This window comes from Nestor notabilis, unplaced genomic scaffold (genome assembly GCF_000696875.1).
Source record: "Nestor notabilis isolate BGI_N333 unplaced genomic scaffold, ASM69687v1 scaffold4850, whole genome shotgun sequence".
NCBI classification, from domain to species: domain Eukaryota; kingdom Metazoa; phylum Chordata; class Aves; order Psittaciformes; family Psittacidae; genus Nestor; species Nestor notabilis.
In genome coordinates, this window is record NW_009910524.1 from 4283 (window position 1) to 15930 (window position 11648).

General features: G+C 36.5%; 1 protein-coding gene across 1 annotated transcript; it reads left to right on the forward strand.

Moving 5' to 3' along the window:
* Positions 1 to 532: 532 nt before the first annotated feature.
* On the forward strand, positions 533 to 10856 carry LOC104402517 (ubiquitin carboxyl-terminal hydrolase 15; the record flags this gene model as incomplete). The annotated part of the gene is made up of 14 exons (XM_010010410.1): positions 533 to 706; positions 1042 to 1200; positions 1626 to 1850; positions 3433 to 3516; positions 3607 to 3701; positions 4580 to 4768; positions 5638 to 5753; positions 5883 to 6158; positions 6469 to 6539; positions 6913 to 7028; positions 8259 to 8408; positions 9417 to 9520; positions 10108 to 10196; positions 10490 to 10856. Coding segments are annotated over 14 exons (2034 nt in total), but the record flags the coding sequence as incomplete, so codon positions are not given.
* Positions 10857 to 11648: the final 792 nt, after the last annotated feature.

Below are 11648 nucleotides of genomic sequence, written 5' to 3' on the forward strand. Positions count from 1 at the left end.
ACTTATGAACATTAAACAAATAATTGTGTTAGCTGAAGCAAAATTTCCCCATTCAGTTATTTATCACAAGATGAACATGTTTGTTGTGCAATCAGATGAGGATCAGCAGAGAAGGGGCAAGACTTCTTTGGGCAGTAGGATTTTTAAATCATTCAAGTTGAACATGGAATTTTACCTAGAGTGTAGTTCTCTTTATAATTAGCTTAGTGTGGTTTACACTGTACTGTTTCTGGGTATCTGGTAGAACTTGCTAGTCCATCTGTTCATTTAGGTTCATACTAAAAATAATCTTTTGAAAACTCTGACCGCTTCTCTGGATTTGAAACACCAAGTGTTTCTCCTCTTAGCTGCATGAATCAGTTCAGAAGTGACAATAAAGATCTGTAAGGCTGGGAGGGCTTTTGATCACCACTACTAGGAGAAAAAGCTGTTTGCTGTGTAGAAGGAGAAGAATGAGCTTTCTACCACTCAAATCTTTGTTTAGAAATAATTCAAATCACTGTTCTAAAAACTCTGTCTTTTCTATTTACAGTGTCTGAGCAACACACCTCCTCTTACAGAATACTTCCTCAATGATAAATACCAAGAAGAGCTGAATTTTGACAATCCTTTGGGAATGCGAGGTGAAATAGCAAAATCTTACGCAGAGCTTATCAAGCAAATGTGGTCAGGAAAATACAACTATGTAACCCCAAGAGCATTTAAGGTCAGTAGGGAATTTAACCTGAATATGCTTTGTCATTTGGTTTTGCAGTTTAAGTATGCAAAACTTACGGAAATATGCGAGAATAAGAATTTGAAGTCATATTCATCAGTATGCAGACTATTCATTTAACTGTTAAAACATTTGGATGTATATATAAGTGTGAACTGTGCTTTGGTCTTTGAGAATTAGTTTTTGGCTTCCTGTCTCCATTGAAAAGCTTGTCTTTTATAACTTTACACATTTTACCTTTTCAACTTCCTGTTGTAACATCTTGGAAGTATCTATTCTTTATAACAAGTAAGGTACCAGAAGTGTTTGTATTTATACTTTTTTAGACACAAGTGGGACGATTTGCGCCACAATTTTCTGGTTATCAGCAACAAGATTGTCAAGAGCTACTGGCTTTTCTCTTGGATGGATTACATGAAGATTTGAATCGAATTAGGAAGAAGCCTTACATTCAGTTAAAGGATGCAGATGGGAGGCCAGACAAGGTAGTGTTCTGGTTTTGAATTTCTCCATTTTAGTCAAGGCTATACACTGCAAGATAGTTCTACGTGATTGTGCTTCGAAAAGTTGGGACACTGATCACGTGTGGCTTTACCTGGAAGAGATTTCAGAAAACAAGCCGAGACCTTAAAATGGAGATCTTCAAGTACCTGTGTAAACTTCCGATTATTCGCAAGACAATTGGGTGGGGTGGAAGGGTGTTAAAGAGTTGGAAAAATAATTTCCATTCTGTTGTTCTGTTATTCTTATACCTACACTATGCAGTGTTCTGTCTTTCTCCAGTACTTTTCCTTTAGGGAAACTCTTCTAGCACTGAGCTATAAGCATACAGATAATTTAGTCTCACTAGTAATTCTCACTATTCATTTCCTATTACTTTGTTATAACCCAGGTCATGCTTTAATTACAGGTGGTTGCTGAAGAAGCCTGGGAAAACCATTTAAAAAGAAATGATTCCATCATCGTAGATATATTTCACGGCCTTTTTAAATCCACCCTGGTTTGTCCTGAATGTGCTAAGATATCTGTAACCTTTGATCCCTTTTGTTACTTGACACTTCCATTGCCCATGAAAAAAGAACGCACTCTGGAAGTTTATTTGGTTAGAATGGATCCACTTGCAAAGCCGATGCAGGTAAGCCTGTAAATTTATATACAAAATTCCTGTGTCCTTAGCAGTGAACCCAAGTTGCTTTATAGTTTTTAAATTTATAAGTACAATAAGCAAATCCAACAAGCTTTAGTTTTCTGATATGTGTTCTGAAGTCTCACTTAGAAAGCCTGAGGAAGACTATATTTCTATCAGTTTCAAGGAAGATATTGGTAAATTCTTTATGGTTGTGTTAAAAAGGCTTCTTAATTTTTAAAATATATGCTGTCTTCATTTCTTGTTTTAGTGTTGCTTTAAATAATTTGAATGGTTATTTAAAAAAAAAAAAGTACTTGTACACTTAATCCAGACTTAATTTCTCAGTTCTCAGCCTCAGAAGGCAAATCTTGGCAATAACTGGTGCAGAAAACTCCAGACTAAGTATATTAGTCAGTCCTGAATTCTTCTATGCTGTCACTTAATAGTCAAAATCAAAGATTTCTTTGTAAAGAATATATCTTTTGCCTTTTTTTAGGAAGGATGGTTATACTATACCTTAGAATGGCATGAAACAATGTACATAGCTTATGGTAACAAAATCATGATTAAATGGTTCTGTTATAGGGTAAGCAAGGATAGGGGAAATAAATAGGACACAGGCAGTTAGGCAGACTTGCATAAAGGCTTTAACACCTAACATCAGAGTACTATAGGAGAGAAGGTGGGAGGGAAAGGGAGTATTCTCAAAGGAAATATGAGTTAAGGAAGTCAAAGGTAAAAGGACACGTATTAACTGTTGGGAGATGAGCCTGCTAGAAATTCAATTATTTGTGACAACAGGCTTGCACAGGGGACACGCAATAGTTGAGGGTGACCCTGTGTGACATGTGAGATGGTTATGCAGGAATGAATAGATTTTCGGAAGAGTATGAGTTCAGTAGAACTTTCGTGAGTCTAAATAACTGTAAGACTTGAGATACCAGACACATGATGTACTTGGCAATTAATTGCAAAGTTATAATACCTTCTTTCTAATTAATCATGTCTTTACTTATTATGCAAATAACAGGTAAGAGTCCTGTGTGGAGTTTCATTTCAAACTGCAGGGAAGCCACAGGGAGTTTTTCTTTGACTGTTAATCATCAGGTTCTCTCTCTGCATGAGAAATTAAAATCAGCCTTATCCATTGCTTGCCGTTGCTTTTTTTATTCCCAGTAATACTTTATGAACGACTGGTGTTGTATTCTAAATTTAAGAATCTAGTGACTAGCATGCATACTATTTAAATGCTTAAATAAGCAGGTGCTGTTGAAATAGAAATCTAAGTGATTGCTGCTGTTAGTCTTCTTATGGAGAAAGTAACCTTAAAGAAAAACTTCATGTAAACTAATAAATGTAGCATTCAGAGTATGCGTGATTGTATGAATAAAGTTGTGAAGGTAACTACTGCTTTTTCAGTAGCTTTTGGAATTTGTATTAGTTGATTTCCATACTTTACACCTTAAGTTCAAAAATATGAAAGAAGTACATGAAGTATGCTGAACATGTGATAAGTTGTTTTTTTCTCATGTGTATTTGTTCTCTTAAGAAATTAAAGTGACATTTTATTCTTTTTTTTTTTTTTTAGTACAAAGTAGTTGTTCCCAAAATTGGAAATATATTGGATCTTTGCATAGCATTGTCAGCTTTGTCTGGTGTTGCTGCAGATAAGGTAAGAGTGATTTCTTAGAGGAAGCAGAAGAATGAACATTTCGACATATACTAACCTGATGTAATGATATGTACTCCATTTTCTTTTTAGATGATTGTTACTGATATATACAATCACAGGTTCCACAGGATATTTGGCATGGATGAAAATCTGAGTAGTATTATGGAACGTGATGACATTTATGTGTAAGTACAGATAACATAGAATCATAGAATAGTTAGGGTTGGAAAGGACCTTAAAGTCCTCCGCCTCCCCCCCCCCCCTGCCATGAGCAGGGACACCACACACTAAACTATGTCGCCCAAGGCTCTGTCCAGCCTGGCCTTAAACGCCTCCAGGGTTGGAGCATTCACAACTTCCTTGGGCAACCCATTCCAGTGCCTCACCACCCTCACTGTGAAGAACTTCTTCCTTATATCTAACCTAAGGTTCCCCTGTTTAAGTTTAAAGCCATTACCCCTTGTCCTACCACTAGAGTCCCTAATGAAGAGTCCCTCCCCAGCATCCTTACAGGCCCCCTTCAGATACTGGAAGGCTGCTCTGAGGTCTCCAACGCAGTCTTCTCCAGGCTGAACATCCCCAACTTTCTCAGCCTGTCTTCCCAGGCTGGTTTGGGTTAGAAGGAACCTTAAAGCTCATCCATTCCCAACCGCTGCCACGGGCAGGGACACCTTCCACTAGAGCAGGTTGCTCCAAGCCCCTGTGTCCAACCTGGCCTTGAACACTGCCAGGAATGGGGCAGCCACAGCTTCTCTGGGCACCCTGTGCCAGCGCCTCAGCACCCTCACAGGGAAGAATTTCTTCCTAAGGAGACAAAGCACATTCAGGGAATATAAGTAGTGAGTATTTCCTTCCAGATGAGGACACCGAGAAATACAGAGGTTAAATGAGGAATCAAATGCTTCATGTATCTTTGCAGTTTGTTTAGTTCTTTGCAAAAGATTAAAATGTAGGCATAAGATGAAGACAAATCTTGGGTGGTTTATTATTTTTTAAGTTTTTTTCCCTTTATAGCCTCTTAAATGACAGTTGTCCTTTGTATTTCTGATTGTTTTTCTTTTAGATTTGAAATTCCTATCAATAGGACAGAAGATACAGAACAAGTTATAATTCCTGTTTGTTTAAGGGAGAAGTGCAGGTACACTAGCTACAGCCATAGTGGTTCTTCACTCTTTGGTCAACCTTTTCTCATAGCAGTGCCTAGAAACAATACTGAAGATAAACTGTATAACCTGCTGCTGCTAAGAATGTGGTAAGGTTATTGTTTAAAGGAAAACATGTTTGCTATGAATAATGCTAATAGTTGTAATCAGTACGAACTTGTGTTTACATGCATTGCTTACAAACTGAGTAGATTTGAGTACTTAGTCTTTTATTTTCTTTCTGTTAAATGTATTTAATCTAAAATTGTAGCCACTTGAGACATGAACTAGTGTGGGTTTTAATTTGACCTTTTTGTTTTGGTTTTGTTTTGGTTTTGTTAGCATGACCTCATCAAAAAACTATTTGAGAAGAGATCAGAGAGTCAATCTGTATTGTCAGTTTTGGGGAATTAATTCTGCTGTATACATAGCTGCTTGTTAAGGTTTGGTAAAATGGAAGTGTTTTGTCAGTTATTCTGCCATGGTTATAACTCCTGTATCTACTATACAAGTTCATATGCTAGTTTATGTTGTAAAAGTACATGGTGGATACCTTCTGAAACTAGGCTGGAATAAGTGTCATTATGTGGGAAAAATTAGAATCATGTAACTTCCAATTTAAATTCGTGCTTCGTTTTCTGTTGACATAACTTCCCCTGTAAGTGAACAGAGAAATATATTTTTCTGTTTAAAAGAAAAAGTGGTTAATGAACAGTTAAAGAAGTGAAGTCTGGACAAACAAACTAATAACCAAGAATCAAGTTGTATAAAATCAAGTAACTACCAAAAGGTGAGCAGAATTTCAGATGTACCTGTAATAGTACATGTCAGGCAACAAACATATTCTGAATAAATCAGGAGTGCATGAATACAGTACACTAGAAAATATTTGCTGTAACCATTGAATATTTTGGCTTGAACAATGTAAATATTTAGAAATCCGTTGGTTCTAACTATTGCTTTCATTTGTTATATTTAGCCGATACGTAAAAACGTGTACCGAAAGTGAAGACACTGAAGGAACCCTACATTGCTGTAAGGACCATGGTATCAATGGTAATGGCCCGAATGGAATACATGAAGAAGGATCTCCAAGTAAGGCTGGAATATCTATAATTGTTTAGTATTTTGTGTTCAGTTTGAAACTGAAGTTAATTCTGTAGTGTCCTTCAGTTATTGTTATTCTACTTAATTTCTTCCTCCTTACTCTTCTGATTGTTTCAGGTGAAATGGAAACAGATGAACAAGATGATGAATCTAGCCAGGATCAGGAACTTCCTTCAGAGAATGAGAACAGCCAGTCAGAAGACTCAGTTGGAGGTGACAATGACTCTGAAAATGGATTATGTACTGAGGATACTTGCAAAGGTCAACCACTCATGGGACACAAAAAGCGATTGTTTACATTCCAGTTCAATAATTTGGGCAATACTGACATAAACTACATCAAAGATGATACCAGGCATATTAGGTTTGATGACAGGCAACCTAGGCTTGACGGTAAGTCATGGGGAACAGGTTGGGCAACACTTGATTCTGATACTTGTTTCTGACTCCACTTTCATAGGACAGTGTTTCATTCTCTCTGTGTGCTATTCAATACATCTTTTTTTTCAGTAGTAAATTCTGTATAAATAATTTGTTACTGTAATTAACTCATAAAAATGCAGAAATTGTGTATGCTTCACTTTTTCATCTTAAATTCATGCTAGCATTTTTTAATTTATTTTGAAGAGTGTTTGCCCAAAGTTAATACAATTTCATGTAAAGCAAGGAATAATACTAAGAGAAAACATGTTTTTAATCTTAGAAAGATCTTTCCTTGCTTTGGATTGGGATCCCGAATTGAAGAAGAGATATTTTGATGATAGTGCAGCAGAGGTAAGCTGTTTATGTTGCTCTCCTTTCCAGCACTAATAAAACTTAAATGTGAAAAACACAATTTAATGTGACATAAGAGATTGTGTGTCTTCAAAAGAAGCAGCTAGGTTTTGGTTTGGGTTTTTTTCCCCCACATTATTCGTAGTAAATATTTTGTCATAAATAAACTTCATTTACACATCTAATTAATTAGCAAATCTGAGGCTTACTAATTTGGAAGTAAATCTGAAACTGTGAAAGTTTTTGCTAGAATGGTTTCTGATCAGTTTTTCCATATATAGGAGCTTTGTAGTTACTGTTTATAGTAAGACGACATCACTAAAATGAGTTTTGTTTCATTTGTTCTCTTAACTCAAGAAATACTTCTCTTTAGGATTTTGAAAAACATGAAAGTGTGGAATATAAGCCTCCCAAAAAGCCTTTTGTGAAATTAAAAGATTGCATTGAGCTGTTCACAACAAAGGAAAAACTAGGTGCCGAAGACCCATGGTAAGGACAACAAAATTAAAATTGTTACGTTCTATTGTGTATTTGTCAAAATGTGATCAAAACCACACTTGAACATTAACAGAGATACTTAAATGATTTCTAAATGGTATTTTGAATCTTGAAGTCATTTCAAGCATAGTTGGAAATTCTCAGTATGTTTTCTGTTTTGATCCACTGCTTAACTAAAATCATTACCATATACAGAAGGTTATGTTTGTATGGGAGACAATTAGTGCATTCAGAATTAGGAGGAAGGGTAGATCCATAAGATATTCTAGTCTATGAACTGTGATCTACAGTGAATGAATAACATTGTGGCAAATCCAATGCAGTGTTTTAAATACTTCTTTTACATGGGAAAGCTTGGTGCATATTGAAGTTTTTTATGTAGCTATATAACTTGCCTTGCATTGATGTATGAAACTGGGGTGTGCTTAAAGAACACGTTTGTGGGATAGGGAATGTCTGTAGTCAGTAGAGCCTCTCAAATTCATCTTCCAACCATAAATTTTTTCGTGGAGACTTCTGATTCATGGTTCTTCCGAATTAAAATTAGTTAGGAGTTGTATCTGACTATTCACAATTACAGGATGTTCCCGTAAGATCCTTCTTCTCCAGGAATGTTCTAGCAGATAAAAATCGTTCATCAACACCTGTAGCTCAGAATTAAATTTAAAAGGAGGGTCTGCCACTTTCTCTTTTGTGGATACTTAAAAGTTTTGGAGAATTCCAGGCCTTATCACCAGAGATCCTCCTTTATTTGGGCAGGGGAGGGGGCTGACCTAATTTTTTTTTTTTTCCTGGGTGTTAGTGGCAGATGGAATGGGATAGGAGGCAGAAGAATTTGGAATTGAAACTTGGAAGAGTTTCAGTTGTCTGTTATTTATGGCTTTTCATATAGTCAGTTTTCCTGAAATATTTTTATAACCCTTCATCTTTTTTTATAAAATGTCAGAAAGCTGTGTTTTAACTAATGATAGAGGGACTACTATAGAAGATGGGAATCCTATATTGGGGGGTGCTACATCTGTGTTCAAAATGCTGTTAGGCTTCGCTGTGAGCTTGCTGGCACACTAGCACATCACGTTTTAAACTGGGACATCAATGGCATTAGTAAGAGAACATGGAATGTGTGTGTTTCAGCTCGTTCAGTTACTGTTTCTCTATGGTGATGTATTTTAACATACATATGGACTGCAGTTTTAAAAAAAATTATATTTTTTCTTTTAGGTATTGTCCAAACTGTAAAGAACATCAGCAAGCTACCAAGAAGTTAGACTTGTGGTCACTGCCCCCTGTACTGGTCGTTCATCTAAAGCGCTTTTCCTACAGCAGATACATGAGGGACAAGTTGGATACATTGGTTGACTTTCCAATTAAGTAAGAAACTAAGTCTTTTGGGCTAGAAGTGTAAAAGCATGACTAGGGCACATGTTTAATTCAGCAATTATGTAAAGTGGTTTTGTTCTGAGCTTCTATGCTCGCGACAAATTGCTTGTAGGTGAGAAGTATCAACTTGGAAAAATAATAATAGTAGATAGCCACGTGCTGGGCTGCATCAGAAGGAGCATGTGTTCAGCAAGGGAGGTGATTCTCCCACTCTACTCTGCTCTCATGAGACCTCCCACCTAGAGTACTGCATCCGGCTCTGGAGCCCCCAAAGCAAGAGGGACATGGACATGCTCAAGCAAGTCCAGGGGAGGACCATGAAGATGATCAGAGGGCTGGAGCACCTCTCCAATGAAAACAGGCTGAGAGTTGGGCTTGTACAGCCTGGAGAAGAGAAGGCTCTGGGGAGACCTTAGAGCAGCTTCCAGTACCTAAAAGGTGCCTACAAGAAACCTGGAGAGGGACTTTTCACAAGGGCATGTAGTGACAGGACAAGGAGGAATGGCTTTAAACTGAAAGAGGGGAGATTTAGATTAAATATTAGGAAGAATTTCTTCACTATGAGGGTGGTGAGGTGCTGGCACAGGCTGCTTAGAGAAGCTGTGGCTGCCCCTTCCTGGCAGTGTTCAAGGCCAGGTTGGACAGGGCTTGGAGCAGCGTGGTCTAGTGGAAGGTGTCCCTGCCCATGGCAGGGGGTTGGAACTGAATGATCTTTAAGGTCCTTTCCAACCCAAACCATTCTGTGATTCTGTAAGTATGGAAGAACTCTTATCAATAGTTTTGGCCAAGATTGCTGGTTTCTGTTCACTCCTCACAGAGTGAGAGATGCATTCAGTGTAATATAGTGTATGCTTTACTTGTGGGGAATGTAAAGTAAAGAGCTCAAAGACCACCAAAATGTGAAATGGTTAATAGTATTATTAACATGACTTTCTTTTGGTTGTTTGTTTTTTGTGTGTTTGGTTTTGTTTTGTGTTTTGTTTTGTTTTTTTAAAACAGTGACTTGGACATGTCAGAGTTCCTTATTAATCCCAATGCAGGGCCTTGCCGCTACAATTTGATTGCTGTTTCCAATCATTATGGAGGAATGGGAGGAGGGCATTGTAAGTGGATTTCAAATATCATCATTCTACAAGTCTGCTTTCTTTCCATGTTTATTTTGGTTTATAAATACTGATCGCTTTGAATCAATGGCTTTTTTAATGGTTGAGGGATTATTTTTTTTTCATCACCTTGAAATGCTTTCACAAGTATTTTAACACAAAAATCTATATAAAATGAGCTATGAAGGATACTTGTAGGTTCTTTTACATTTATAGCTATGTATATTGTGGAAAGAGAAAATATTAGATCTCCATAAGAGTCACTGTACTCTTACAACTGATTTTGTCTTACTTGCCTGTATTTTTGTACATTGTGCCTCTCCTTGAAAGAAGAGGGAAAACTAAAAAAGTGATTGAGGGATTTTATTTTACTGTTTCTTTTTCACTGTGTGTTCTCTTTAGAAGGGGAATGTTACTGGTTAAGCTTTCTTTGCTTAAAAAAACCCAACAAATGTGTGAAAGTATCAGTCTAATAGTGATAGGTTTTAGTTAAGTATCAAGTGTTTCACAGTAACAGACTCCAGCAACTGATTGTGTTACATCTATGAAGATACAGAGTCCTCAGACATTGTACTTTTTTGTCCTAGATACTGCTTTTGCAAAAAATAAGGATGATGGAAAATGGTACTACTTTGACGACAGTAGCGTGTCCACTGCATGTGAGGACCAAATTGTGGCAAGTACCTTTTGTGTTTCTAAAGTTGGGACTGTGGATAATGTTCTTTTCTTGAGGGAATACAAATGAAGAGTAAACCATGAACCTTGCAGTAATTGTATAGGTAGTAGTTTGTGTTCTTCAAAGGACAACACAAAACCAAACTGGTTTGTTCCAACATAACAGAAATAACTTGTATGAAAGCTTTTGTAATTTTAATGTGTACGCTTGGAAGGAAAGAAAAAATGGATAACTTGAATTGTAAATGTTTTGTCTGGAGCCTCATGAGCATATTACACTTCTCTCTTCTACAGTCCAAAGCAGCATATGTGCTCTTCTACCAGAGACAGGACACGATCAGTGGAACTGGCTTTTTTCCTCTTGACCGGGAAACTAAACAAGGTGCTTCAGCTGCCACAGGCATCCCACTAGAAAGTGATGAAGACAGCAATGAAAATGATAATGATATAGAAAATGAAAATTGTATGCACACTAACTAATGGAAGAACTAGAAGCCATAAGAGACTTTCTTACAGGGGATACCTATTGAAAGAGGGAAATTGCCCACCAAATTAAGAATAAAAATCTGAGATGGGGAATTTCAGATAACAGAATGTAAATCTTTATTAAATTTTAACACGTGCAGTACTTGAAGTGAAACAATAAAAACTTAAACAGAAATTGTCTCTAATGCATTTACAGTCTTGTATTCACAAGCTATATATAGGAAATCACAAATAAACCCCTTTTAAGTTTTCTGCTGCCGTTCTGATGAATTATGTTTTCTTCTGTTTTGGATGTGAGTTAATAACTAAAATGTTAAATTTGTGGACTTCTGACATTTATTTTCTTAGTACTGCAAGAATACTACTGCCAAGTTTAGTTTCTGATGAGTAAATACATGTTCCGTAGGCTGTCACAGAGATTACAAGTAAAAATGTCATAAATATGTAAGCAGTAGTTTTCTTGAAACAGCAAATATTTGTTTCTCCCTAAAAAAAAAAAAAAAGTTGTTTTTTTTTTTATTTGGTGACAATAGAAGAAATAGCTTGAAAAGGTGTTTTAACCTTTTGTGATATAGTTGAGCATCCAGAATATTATGTTCATCTTACTGCTGCTGTGGAACAGGTTCTGGATTTCATGCTGCATTAACAAAAAGTTTTTCAATTAACTGTAAGTATACTTTGTTGCTTGTTGGAATCTACTCTGCAGACATAATTCCTGTTATCTCGCTTATAAGAAATGCATAATTTTAATCTGGTGTCAGTCCAAAATTTAAAATTGTGCTGTAAGTTCTTTCTCCCCAGTTTTTGTAGTTTGACAGCTTGCAAACTACTCTGTAATAGGGTCAGAGTTAATAGTATTCTGTATCCATAGTAATGACTGTGTATCAGGCTTAGATGAGAATTATAACCTGCCTTTAAATTGTTAATGATCAAAATTACTTTAAAGGTAGGCTTGTTAATTTTCTTT